Source organism: Ascaphus truei, chromosome 1, assembly GCF_040206685.1.
Source record: "Ascaphus truei isolate aAscTru1 chromosome 1, aAscTru1.hap1, whole genome shotgun sequence".
Classification (NCBI taxonomy): domain Eukaryota; kingdom Metazoa; phylum Chordata; class Amphibia; order Anura; family Ascaphidae; genus Ascaphus; species Ascaphus truei.
Genome location: NC_134483.1, coordinates 59,864,549 through 59,878,798, shown reverse-complemented (window position 1 = coordinate 59,878,798; position 14,250 = coordinate 59,864,549). Strand labels below are relative to the sequence as shown.

General features: G+C 40.9%; 1 protein-coding gene across 2 annotated transcripts in view; it reads right to left on the bottom strand.

Moving 5' to 3' along the window:
• PAIP1 (poly(A) binding protein interacting protein 1) overlaps window positions 1-14,250 on the bottom strand; it is a 54,035-nt gene that overhangs the window by 15,943 nt on the left and 23,842 nt on the right. For both annotated transcript variants that reach the window (XM_075588909.1, XM_075588919.1), the window contains exons 2-4: window positions 12,667-12,833; window positions 4,955-5,152; window positions 2,280-2,392 (exon numbers count right to left, since the gene is read on the bottom strand). In XM_075588909.1, coding sequence (XP_075445024.1) covers window positions 2,280-2,392; window positions 4,955-5,152; window positions 12,667-12,833 — 478 coding nt within the window. The remainder of the gene's footprint in view (window positions 1-2,279; window positions 2,393-4,954; window positions 5,153-12,666; window positions 12,834-14,250) is intronic.

Genomic DNA, 14,250 nt, shown 5'->3' with positions numbered 1-14,250 from the left:
CCGCGGCACCACTTTCTTACCATCTCTGCCGTGCACCATTATTCCTACTATATGCCTAATACACGCACAATACTTCACAGACCATCTAGATTGCAAACTCTTAGTGACTTTAGGGATGTGATTATCTATAAGCACCACTTGTGTGTTATTTTTAGACTTGATGCAAACCACATTTGCCAGTAAAGGCCACAACCCAACATATATAAAGTTAAGGAACCGTATAATTATATTGTGAAATTCTGAGGAACCCCAACCCTCTCTAATAGCACGTCTGAGATCAGATGCATTATAGAGAACCCCAACCCTCTCTAATAGCGCGTCTGAGATCAGATGCATTGTACATTCTTCTGTATTTGGTACAAGTTTCAAATGACCTGAAAATTGCTGGGAACCCTTTAGGGGGCCCCGGGAAAGCCAAGGTTTCCTATGAGCCTAATTGAAAAACACTGGACTATGCAATCAAAGACGTAAAATAGAAGTACACAAATGTTACGGTTTAAACAGTAGGACACTCTGGCAAACATGAAAGCTCAAACACCAGGAAGAATAAAGCATAAAAGTCAAGGAGAAGTAAATGTTCATTATATTGGATTGATAGTGGATTGTGTGGTAAACCAAAGCTAATGACTCTTACAGAAAACTTGTGTGCACATTCACAGCATATTTCTAAACCTGAGAACATACTTGGCAAAAAGTTGAAAAGATATTACAAGTAGTTTGTTAATTTATTCTTAAATTCTTATTAAACCAATGCATTGGGCATAATATATATATATATATATATATATATATATATATATATATATATATATATAAAAAAAAATTAATATAAATTTTTTTTAATATAAAGATAGATATAGATATATATACATACATACATACATACATATATATATATATATATATATAAACAAAGAGGCGCAGGCACCATAGTGTTATACTGTATAAAAAAAATAGAGTCCATTTAACAAGACACGCGGTCCCAAGAAATTGCACATACAAGATTTAAAAATGTCCCCTGAAGAAGTCACGTGGTAGTGACAAAACTAGTTGGGATGAGGTGGTGATGCCAGTGCGCGACGGAGAGAGGAGGTGCCTTCTGCCTGCCTGTGTGGAGCCCTGTTATTCATGCTGCACACGCGGCTAGCAGCCGGAACCTCCATTGACTGAAGAATTTATACTGCATGTGGATTATCAGGCTGATCTATACAGCACAGCGGTGTGTGTCAGGAGCTCCAACGGCTGCAACCTACTCAGGCAGAGTATTTACACTGGACCCCTCCCATCCAGCTGACGAATCCCTTAGAGATTATTCTCTTATATGCTTGTTGTTTTTTAAAACTTGTAAGTGCGATTCCTTGGGACTGCGTGTCTTATTAAATGGACTATTTTTTACACAGTATAACACTATGGTGCCTGCGCTTCTCTTTTTTTTTTTTTTTTTGTAGGTACTTTGTGGGTGGCTATACCACATCAAAGGAGCTGCATGAACCATTAGTATCTGGGGTCTGGATACCATCCTAATTTTTACATATCCTCAGTGGACCTGATGGACTACACCTGTGTGAACTTTGAGTTACTTTTTTATGATTTATGAACACTTATAATTAGTTATAACACTAAACAGCTATTAATAGCACTAGTCTAAATCATTATTATAATTAAATATTCACCTAATTTTTATAGATTTACGCACGTTAATATTCACACAATTAATTATTAAGCGCTACTGTTTGTGTGTTTTGAGATATAGATATATATAGATATGATATATATCTATATATATATATATATAGCTATATATATATCCCTCTCTGTTTATATTAAAAAATATTTTTTTATTATATGTACACACGCGCAGACACACACACACACACACACACACACACACACACACACACACACACACACACACACACACACACACACACACACACACACACACACACCTTAAAGTGCACGTATTTTGTCAAACAGATTAGGAGAAAAGAGATGCATTGGAACCTATTGAAAAAAATTGATAGATAATTCATTAAGACAAACATGAACATTGCTTTCCATGTGCAGCAACAACCACACATAATGTTGCTATTTGGTTGAACAATGACTCATTACAAATCAAATATATTCATTGCATTTAGCAGTCCTGTGTTGGGCCACAAGCAAAACAAATGGCTATGACTACAATAAACACATCTCTACCTCATCACCGTACCTAGTACTGTATACAATATAAATCACGTCACAGCAATACACTCTAAAGGGGCCGAGTTACTTACCTCTGAAGCAACAACTGTCTGAAGTTACCAATCTTGGAGTTTATATGAAGGTTAAGAGATAAGAAGTTACACAGTCGTGCTCCCGTATAGGAAAAATTAGGAACAGAAGTGGCCTTTTTGAATAAAAAAAGGAAGAAAAAATAAATTAATGACCAAATGTTTGTTAAATGAGGATGAACAAAAAGTAGAATATGAACATCTTCTGCATGAAACCGTTTCACATTTGCTAGCTATGACATATTAAGCTAGTATAGACCACAAGGTAGAACATGGTAGAAGACCCAGGAAACACACATGGTCAAAAATAGAAACCTGCTTTAAGGTCCCAGGTCTGGAAGAAGTTACATTTTGTGGAGCTAGGAACAGTGTCTTACACTATATCCCATACTGACCACATGCATTAAAAATGCTTCAATTGGCAATGTTTGAGAAATCTTACAACACCTATGCCATTAGTTGGCAACAGTGGTGGGACGTTGCAGTTGTGTGCAAGAGGTTCTCCACGTCTCCTCCAGTAAGCTGCTTAATTGCCTCTGCGCTAGTGAATACTGTGTCCCCCCTCGTCTTGAGCACTAGATTAGCACAGGAGAGAAGAGGTCCAGTATCAGTGTACTGTCATTAAGCAGCTGGGGGAATGAGGAGAAGCTACAATCCAAACCAGCAACATCTCCACTCCCACTGGTGATACTTACCGGTGCAGTTACCAATATTCAAAAAGGGTTTAAAATTACTATAAAAAAGGAAGCTGCAACACCTCCTTTTTGCCCGAAATTTAGCAGCCATTTTGTTTCCACTGGAGGGAGATTTAAACATGGTAACTTCACCAGGAAGACGGGGGATTCAGCTATAGGGGATCCCGAATATTCCCATCATGTAAAAAACATAAAACCGGGTTAAACCATCCATCCATAAAAAATATGCTGCCTTTTTCTCAGAAGGTGAGAGCAACTCGCATTGTGGACAGACCGGACAGACTTAATGAGAACCTTGACGATATCAAACAGAGGTTTACATCACGGGGACATAAAATGACTGACGTACTGCTGTCCTTTGATAGGGACGCTACTTCTATGCCACCTAAAGATAACTCTGAATGGATTAATAGTCAGTAAGTACACGAAAGTCTGCATTTGCAGAATAGTATCCGTAGACATTGGGGGCATCCTACAGATGGACGAATCCCTCAACACAGTCTGTAAGTCCAAACCCAGATTCGTATATAAGAGGGGTCCTAGTCTTTGTGATATGCTGATCCGTGCTGATGACAGCAAATATTACACTAAAACACATTTTCTAAGTTCTAATAAACCGGGTTGTTTTAAATGCCATAGTTGCTCGGTGTGCAACAGCTTAAACACTGGAGACACTTTTCATCACCCCACACTGGCTTTAAATATAACATTAAGAGAAGGATAACATGTACCTCCACTATAATTATCTACATTATTAAATGCCCTTGCGGACTTATCGATGTGGGTAAAACGAGCAGAATGCTCAAAACCAGATATATTGAACATTGGAGCAAGATTAATGCTCAGAAAGAGAAAACTGCACTCATAAAACACGGTGCACTTTTCAAACATAACACATCATCCCTCAAATTGATGGGGATTGAACAAGTCACTAAATTTCACCCAGGCTCTGAGAAAGACGAGGTACTATTACAAAGGGAGGCGTACTGGATTTTCACCCTGGATACTGTGTTTCCCAAGGGGTTTGAATGATTTTCTCTCCTTAAACTGCTTCCAGGATAGGAGATGATCCCTAGTGGCTTATTACCTTTGTACTGCTGTTGCTGCTCTTAGTTTACAGGTTCCTTTCGGTGCTTTGTATATTTTTAATTTCACTGTGTATGCACCTCATCCTGTTTTATTTAAGTCTTTATTCCTCCATTATTTACATGTGCTGTCTCATCTTCGTGAGCTGATAGACCGTGCCTCCCCCCCATTGATCCCCAGTGTCTATGCATCTCTGACAAAGGGAAACACTGCAAGGGACCAGTTAATGCTTGGATTCGCATCTATTTGATGCTTTACGGCGCTGGAACAGAGGAGGAGGATGCTACAGTCTCGGAGACCAACTGGGACCGCCCACGATGACGTCTCTGCTGTCTGCTGCCTCAAAGGATCACATGAGGATGCTGTTACGACTACAGAGGCACTTGAAGGACCGCCCATTATGACGTCAGCACTGACGGTAGCCTCGCGAGACTACAGGACATCTCCAGGATGGATGCGCAATGATGACGTCATCACCGGATTAAATGCTTTTGCGTTTCACACTTCTAATGGAGGAGAGACATTATCTTCATAGGACACACATGGGGTGATCAGCGTTTTGCTGTGGGGGGGTGTGTTTATTCACTTGCTCACTAATATGGATGGGTATATATATAGTTGGGATATTGTGCTTATGACTTTACTACCAGTCACTTGATAAAGGCCAATGTAAGGCCGAAACGTTGTGTATTATGGAATAAATTTATTTTTCTTGAAACCCGTGGAGCTCTGGATCATCTTTTCCTACCCCCAGTGGCCTGCCATGGTATCCCAGGGCTACTTGGAACACAATATTAAAAAAAACACAAAGAAAAACACAACTTGACCTCAACTTAGATATGGCATGGGATCTGTTTTGATACCGCAGATCACAAATATACTAGAATAAGTCCTTACCTGCTGGTAAATAAGTTCAATGAGTTCTTGTAAGGAGTCGTCTGTAGTGACCCAGCTTTTAAGTACCTCTGAGAAAAGGTCTATTTCCGCCTCAAAACTTCCGGGCTGTTCAGTTAGATGGTTCATAAAATCCTGGACAAATTCTGCGAGGGACGCGTGAGGGAGAACTGGGTATCCCCCATTTTCATCCACAGAGTCCTACAACAAAACACACACTCAGGCTCAGCATTCCCAGGAATTCCTTGAAGGTTAAAGGTGAGGAAGTATGAGAAATATCATGTAGCGTTTTAGAGCAGAAAATCTCTGGTATATGTTATTTTTTTCCCCGGCATTTGAATCTGAACGTCACCATGGCAACGGATCTCCACAATTTAAATAAAATATAACTTTTAATTCTGATTAAATAAAACAAGCTAAGAGAGAATAACTATAAAATCTTAAAAGCTGAGTGAGCAGCAACTGTCACCGTGAGGACATAGTATGACTTGGTCTGCGTCACATAAAAATATACTGCAGTGCAGCTGTGTAAAGTGCTATTAAGAGGATCCTAAAGAAATATATTGTGTAAAACAGAAAGTGCAAACACAGGTTTATATTAAAGCTGCCGTTTTAAAAAATATATATATTTTTCCCCCCCCATTCAATATGTGCATCAACACAATCTGCACACTGACAAGTGATTAGCAGAGCTGCAGATTGATCCGTTCTCCTGTAATCGATCGCTTGCTTCATGTTAATTAAGTTCTTGCACAGCATTCTGGGCAATATAGTCCTGGAATATGATTGACTGGTCAGTTACTAGATACAAATGGTGGACTGCTATAGAGAGAGAGCGGGGCTCTGGAGCCAGAGCCTATCAGAAGGGGAAGGTCGCTTTGGAAATGCTTCCTACATTAAAAACATTAAAAATGTCTTTAAAACATTTTTTTTTTTAAATGCTACAAGTATTTTCTTATAGTATAGAACTGATTTATTAAAAAAACACATGTAGGATATTGCTTGAACTGCTGCTTTAACGTGATAAATGTGATAAATAACAAAACACTGTGCTCAACTCCAAATAGTGCTCACATAAAGTGTATGTACAAAGCCACAGCACTATCTAATTAGTTGTTGGTAATATCGGAGCTATATACTGCATAGAGCTCAGTAATATTTGAAGTGCTCTACAGCAGGGGAGTGCAATCTCTTCCCCCTGTGCCCCCCTGCCGGCTATGCTCCTCTCCGCGCGCCCCCTCACCTTGGTTCCCGGCATTTGGGTGTCACGTTGCCATAGCAACGCGACGTCACATGACCCGCGGTATCATTTCAGCCCGCGTTGCCATGGCGACGCGTCTCCAGAAGCCAGTTGAACCAAGGTGAGCGGTTTACAGAGGCCTTCGCCGCTTCCCCGGCATTTAATTTAAGTGGTTTCGGGAAACACGCGGGGCCTCTGTAAACCCTGCGCCCCCCGCAGATAATCACGCAACCCCCAGTTTGCGCAACGCTGGTCTACAGTATATCTGCACATTGGTGTGTATAAAATATAATATATCTGCCCCATTATGAATGTTCGATTGACTAGTCACACAGTTGCTGCTCCATTAGCTTTTAAGATTTTATTGTTATACAGTGTAACTTTTAATTGTGATTCAAAACGGAGAATTTTATTTAACATGTGGAAGTAGCAACATTATCAGACAAGATTAGAATTGTGTTAGAAGAGGTAGGATAGGCCTGCAATGTGTTACAATCTATAAGGCCGGGTAAGTTTGGTGCAAAACTTAATATATCAAAAGTGGCGCTCTATTATAAGCTTTAAACACGTGTTAATCCAATATTAATATATAAACCATAAATTAAATAAATATAGGTGATACAAACAAATCCTTTGAATGCTGCTGTGACCCAGTGCAGGACTGCTCTCTCAATCCCAGGTGAATATGGCGACGTGGTGATCAAAGGGAAGCGCAAACATGTGGAGATATAAAAAATAAAACTGATGGTGCAGTATTGTGACAAATGGATAAGTATTCTTCTTTAGGTCTGCTGGTAATTATACTCACAAATGTGAGGATGATACAGTGTACATAAAGGTATCTTTGGGTATATCTCTGCAGTGATGATAAGCTGGCTGGAGCCTCGGTGTGGGAATGTATTCCTTTAATGGTTAAACACAGAAAAGCCAACATAGCGCGATCTGTTTAAAAACTGTATTCGAGTGGTTAAAATTATAACAATACACTCACATGATGTATGCTATTTAAAAGCATTTAGATACGCAATGGATCTCGCCTCCGGTGTCTTAGTGCAGTTTTTCCTTCCCTCTTCTCAGCGTGCGTCTCACTCCTGCGTTCCAGCACGGCGGATGTGACGTCAGTGAGACTTCGGGAGTTCCGGTTTGGCAGGCTGGCTGTGAATCACCTTCACTCTACGCGTTTCTTCCCTTAGGATTTCTTCAGGAGTCACATCCGCCCTGCTGGAACGCAGGAGTGAGACGCACGCTGAGAAGAGGGAAGGAAAAACTGCACCAAGACACCGGAGGCGAGATCCATTGCGTATCTAAATGCTTTTAAATAGCATACATCATGTGAGTGTATTGTTATATTTTTAACCACTTTAATACAGTTTTTAAACAGATCGCGCTATGTTGGCTTTTCTGTGTTTAACCATTTAAGGTTTTATCATCACTGCAGAGATATACCCAAAGATACCTTTATGTACACAGTATCATCCTCACATTTGTGAGTATAATTACCAGCAGACCTAAAGAAGAATACTTATCCATTTGTCACAATACTGCACCATCAGTTTTATTTTTTATATCTCCACATGTTTGCGCTTCCCTTTGATCACCACGTCAGGTAAGTTTGGTGTCAGGGGATGAGCGGGCTGGTTAGTTTCAGATTGCAATAGAGCAGCTTTTACATTACCAAATATCAGCGAACGGCAGCAAGCGGCTCACACCCTTTGGGGCGACACAGATGTAGTCTGAAGAGGTTCAGTAGAAATGCAGTTGTGGTTTCAGAGTCCTTTGCCCTCCTGGATTAAAACATTCCAGTTGGGTGGGGCTGACAGAACACATGGCAGTAAGCAGGGCTCGAGAAATTGGGGGGAAAAAGTCACTCGCTCTGAAACCACAACTGCATTTCTTCTGAACCTCTTCAGCCTATATCTGTGTTGCCCCAAAAGGCGGATTTGACGCCACGCAGACACACACACACACACACACACACACGAGCTGCAGGGAGAGACAGTGGAGTATGAGGGAGAGACACAGGAGGATGCCGGGAGACGCCGGTAAGACTCAACAGCGGGCGAGTGCATTTGTCGAGCCCTGGTAGTAAGCAAATGCAGATATTAAACCCTGAGCACGCTGGTTCCGTGCAGAGGGGAGCAGCTCTTGGAGAAACCTTTCAGGCGTCACCTTTGGGGTGACACAGATGTAGACTAAAAGGGGTTCAGGCCACTATGTGTTCCCTCACTATTAGTTAGTAATAAAACTCATTGCGACGCCCAAAACAGCAGAGGTGCAAAATATAAACCTCTTACAGTCCACAGGGACAGGAAAAGAACCACATGTAAGTTTTGTTGACCATTTTTCTTTAACATGACAATTAAAAGTATTTGTGGTCGGAGGGCGTTTTTTTTACTTGCTCTTTAGTACAATGAGACGTTTTAGAGTTTAACAATTTGAACTCAAATCGGCGGTTCTAAATCTGGTTTTCTGCCATATCAATTTAAGTTGCAACGTTAACTAGATTAGAATAGGAATTTAATATTATTTGATGGTATTGGCACCATTTTCCAACAGTGCGTTATCATTTGTACATTTTATTTTTTAAAGTCTTAAAGCTGCAAAACGTGAAATGTTATGTTTAAAATAAATCAGTTCTGTAGTATTAGTGAAGTGACCCTTTTTTTTCTCTTATTAAACTCTTAATGTCATTTTTAATGAGTTTTAAAGCATCCTTTGATTTATATAGCAGCTTTTAGCCCATCTCCTCAGCAGTGCAAGATCTTTTGCAACACTTTCCGGTTTGTGATAATTTGTTGCCAATATTCCCAGCAGTAATAATGTTACTTTAGTAATATCAGAATACATTGTAGTTGCTGAGTTACACGGACTGAACGCTTACAGTGCTGACGATGTCAGGCTATGGTGGCTGGAAAAATCAAATTGATATGACTTCCAGCGATCGCAACCAAGCCGTCGTGCCGCGCTTACTATAAGCGCTCGCGACGCCGGCAATGCATTTGTTTTGACGCGATGTCACCGGCACTATAAGCGCAGCCTTAGGCACACAATCAGTATTTTTACAGATTTATAACAGGAGCACCAAACGATTGCCCCCTTAGGTAAAGATTTACAGTTATACATTGTCACATGCTTCAGATATAAAAAAATAAGTGCGCGGAGAAATAGTAAAATAGTATTGCTGCTTTAAGTAAGTTAGAACCAGCGAACACATTGCCAATGTATAAAACAGGTGTACATAGGGAAATAATATGGGTAGCCAACAGTCTATCTTTAGTTACTAGTGACACCGGACATGCTCACTCAGAGGAGAAGGACAAGTCAATCATTAACACATTGGGGTAAGTTGAGCGCTTGTTTTAAAAACAGGCGCAGTAAGATCAGTACTGGCAACAAACTACCCTGTGTTACACATTACGAAGTATAGACATGGTTTCAAAATCTTAAGAACGGGCGTTCCAGGAGAATCTATTTCACTAGGTTAAACTTCACACTTCAAACTCGATGAAAAAGTCAATTTCCCTACGTTATTTTAAAGTAAAAATCACTTAATATACCATATGTGCATGTTATTTGATTTCAGTCATTAAAAAGTGTCTACTTAAAATGCAGCCTCCATCTCAGGCATGGAATAAAATAGGGTTTATTTACCGGTTTTCTGCCTGCAAAACTGGTTTAACAATGCAATCCTTACTATACCAAAACGATCACTGCTTCTTATGTGGTTGCGTTTCTTTAAATAAATGTGGTGCATTGTGTGTCCCAGTTCTGTAGCCATGGATTTGATAAATCTGTGTGTTCTTGTTGTTTTTTTAATGTAATGCAGAGGTTCAGGGTTTATGCGTATTAGCACTTATAACCAGAACCATCACTAAGACAACTTGCTTAGGTAAGTGCCCTGGAAACAAAGCCTGTTAGGTTATAGGGGGAAAAAAAAAACAAACTTGGGAAACCCGAATGTAAATGATATGATTGCTCGGGAATTCTAAGAAACCAAAAAAATACTGAGATTCAGAAATTACATTTTTTCGTTTCTGAATGAAAATATGTTTGTGTATTTTTATTCTAATGCTGTTGGGTAAACTATATTTTTCGTTTATCTGTCAGGAACAAAAACATTTCCCCAGTTCTCACGCTGCAGTACCCAACAAAGTTGACCGTGTGCAAAACATGGATTTTCTAAATTCCGGCCAGCTACTTTAAGGGACTGTCCTTGAGATTTATCCATTGACACTGCAAAGGCAGCTTCACTGGAAACTGAAGTCCTTTGAATTTGAAAGGAATGTCAGTAAGGATGAGTGGGATTCTTAGTATGAATAGGTCTTCTCCCTTAGCACAGCCTGTTAAGATGGTGGCCTCGATGACATTAGGCAAAAGAATTTTCACTATTAGCCGAGTTCTATTACGTCTTGGAGCAGCTACATTTCACAGGAACATGTACATTTCACAGGAACATGTACATTTCACAGGAACATGTACATTTCACAGGAACATGTACATTTCACAGGAACATGTACATTTCACAGAAGCCTGATAGGTGAGCACATTTTAAGAATCAAGTTATGTTGCGGCCTCCCAGATGTATTGATTGAATTAAGAAACTCATTCAGATATTGAACTGCTTCATTTATATCCATGACTGTCTATTGACTGTCTATTGACTTGTATGTTCTAGCTTCTCCAGTCAATTTGTGTTGTATTTGTTTATGTCACTGACTGTTGTTTTTTGGAGCAAGAATTGCACGTTCGCCAAGCCATTTGTATTTTTTTTTAATTCATTTGTATGTTTGGAAATACTCTGTCTTTTAATAAATCTCTCATCTATGATGCTGGCAAAGTTTTCTGGAAAACAGTTGAGTCCAGCGAGACGATCAACTGGAAGTTTCCTTCGCCAAGATCAAGTAGCTGTTGAGCGAATCTGCCAACAGAATCGGTGATGACCTTGTAAATGAACTTGCATGTTTGTTGTAAGCTCTAATTTTGTAACTTTGTCAAAGAAATACATTTTTTAAACATGCTTTTAGCTCAGCCGCCATACTTCCCTTGGGTACAATAGCTAGCGTTGGGCAAAAATCTCCTGCTAAAACAACAACTCTACCCATAATAGTTTAATTGTCTCTGACCACCTGAAGTGTTCGATTGAGAGCCTCTAATGCATGTTTGTGGGATATTGTACTTATCCTCAACAATGATCACGCAATCTTAAAACTTTGGCTACTCTTGTATTTTTGCCAATTGGATTTTCAGAGTGACCAAGATTAAGTTGTAGCTTGAGGGTTGTGATGGGATCATTTAAATTTGTGAATTGTATCTAAACAGACAAAAGCCTGCTGCTTGATCTCAGGAACCATAATGCAAAATGTGGTGATGATATCTTAAGAGGTGTCCAAATTCATAGCAAACAGACAAACAACTTGCCAAAATATACACTAGATGCTGTAGCCTTGTTCACCAAGCATAACGGTTTCCCTTCAAAGATTCCTAAAAAATGAATGATTAAAATACATTTTTGACACTGTGCAGAACGTACAATTTCTAACCTTCAAAACACCTTGGCTTCACATCCAATTCATACAAAAAAACAAAACAAAAACACCCAATCTTTTCTAATGTGTTTAGAGACCATTAAGGTGCTAGCATACGCCATCTTAAACATATCACTACCCTGCACTTTCATTGGGAGAGTGACGGACTGCAGCTTTACTGTTGTTTTTGCAGTAATGTCTACTGCATTGTAGATCTTGAACAACCAGTACACAATAAACACAAAATTAAAACAAAAGTTTGTTAGGAAATGGTTCCAAGACTCTGCGTAGGAGAATGGTAATTTCTGAACAGATAAACGATGCAGATGAGCCTTCACGGACTTCTTATTCTTCTATAGCAGCGATTCCCAACTCCAGTTCTCAAGAGCCCCCAACCAGTCAGGTTTTAAGGATCTCTCAGCGTCAGCGCACGTGGCTCAGTCACTTTGATTGAGCCACCTATGCTGAAGCAGGGATATCCTTAAAATCTGACCTGTTGGGGCGAGCTTGATGATTGGAGTTGGGAATCACTGCTCTATAGGAATTATCTAAAACCCAGTTGCACCAATTATTATTTTTTTTTAATAAAAATAATCTGTCTAGTATTATTCAACTATGTATGCTACTGTATTTTATTTAAATCTTGTAGTCTTGAATTGAATTTGTTTCATTGTGCCGTTAATATTTAGTTTCCTCATACAGCGTTGACAGTGTATGCAGCGCTGTGCATGAGAGCCCCTTGGTGTTTAAAAACCTAATTGTGGTGCCTGAGGCACAGCGAGATGAAGTGACTTGCCCAAAGTCACAAGTAGGTGACACCAGGATTTGAACCAGGCTCCGCTGCTTCAAACTGAGTGGCATTGTTTTCACCCACTGTTAAAGAGAGTTTGAAAATGTCAACTGACTGTAACAAAGAGCATGTAAGGTTGAGCCATATGTTCCATACTTACAGAGAAGTCTGTGGCGTATCCCGAAGGATAGAACTCCACTGCATTCACAGATAGGTTTGACATTACTGTTGGAGACTCTGCAGATCGAGATTTGGACACTATCAGGGAATTAGTCAGGGTAACAGGTACCAGGGCTGGTGGAGGAGACCTCTTCTCATGTGTCTGGTCTAGAGAAAAAAAAAACAGAAGAAATTACTCTAGGAATTATTTTTGACAATGCTTCCATTTAACCGGACAATAATTCCATTTCTAAAGTGGGAGACGGGGCCCATTCTAAACAAGTCACTGTTGTAATGCAACGCAGTTTGTTTTACAGTGCAAAGCAAAAAGATCTGAAAAACATATATAGCACAGTATGATTTTATTAAACAGCACTACACCCATCTACTCACCCAAATGCTTCTCCCGAGCCTCTACTCACACCTCCTTATGCATAAGGCTGCGTCCAGGATGACAGCAGCCGTGCGGAGCCGCGCTGAGGCAAAGCGGGTGCTTTCCCTGGCCTTGGTTCGCACGCCGTCCGGGGGCGTGTCGGGGTGGGCGGGCCAGTGACGTCACGGAGCTGGTTCGCCCTCATTGGGCGAACCGCTCACGTGACCGGCCCTGCGCTCCCGTGAGCGCTCAAACTAAAAATTTCATAAGACCTACGCTTCCGCACGCATAAGAGGCACTCTTCCGAGCGTAAGCGTGCCTCAGCACATGTCAGCGCCTAAGCGCTGACCATGCCCGAGGCCTAAGAATCACAGATCAGGCAACTCCTACAGAATAGTCTACGTAATCAGAATGGGACGTTTCGCCGCGGTTAAACCGCCCCTGGCGCTATTCCGCCACCACAACTCTCCACTTGACATGTGGCTGTGACCCAGACACCATCTTCCAATGCCATGTGGCTGTGACCCAGACACTATCTTCCAATGCCCCAAATCGCACCCTGGGCGGCTGCTGCTGCTAATGTGAATGCCCCAAGTTGGCTGCCACTCCAATTCCCGCACGCTCGCCACTCCTACACGCTATCTTTTAAATGCCCCACAGGCATTTACATGAGTGGTGGATACGCCATAGGGGACATTTAAACATGGTGTCGAGGTCGACGTGAGCGCTCCCAAATTTGAAACGGCGACGAGTTGTGGTGGTGGCGGTTTACCAGGGGCAGTTTGGCCATGGCCAAACATCCTAGACCACTACGTAATGGTGTAGGACTATACAATACTGAAGAGGGTAGCTAGTCAGCAATGCCAATGCAAGTAGGCAAATAGACAGTATGTATAATCTAGCAGTATACGGTTAGTATTCAGAATTGCTTTATGCCTCAGCTTGTGCAATATGGGCACTAAGGAGAAATGTGGCATACACGATTTTGGTAATTTATGCTTTAACAGTTACCTATAAGGCAATACAATGTAACAATATACAGGCGTCACAATGCGATTTCATACTCAAGTACAGGGGAGTGCAAACTGGGGGGCGCGGCGGTTACAGTGGCCCCGCAGTGAGTGACGGATGGCTGTCGAGAAGTCTGGTCATGCCGCCGGAACACAAAACAGCGGGTCACCGGTATACAGAGTCTACCCAGAATCCGCCGCC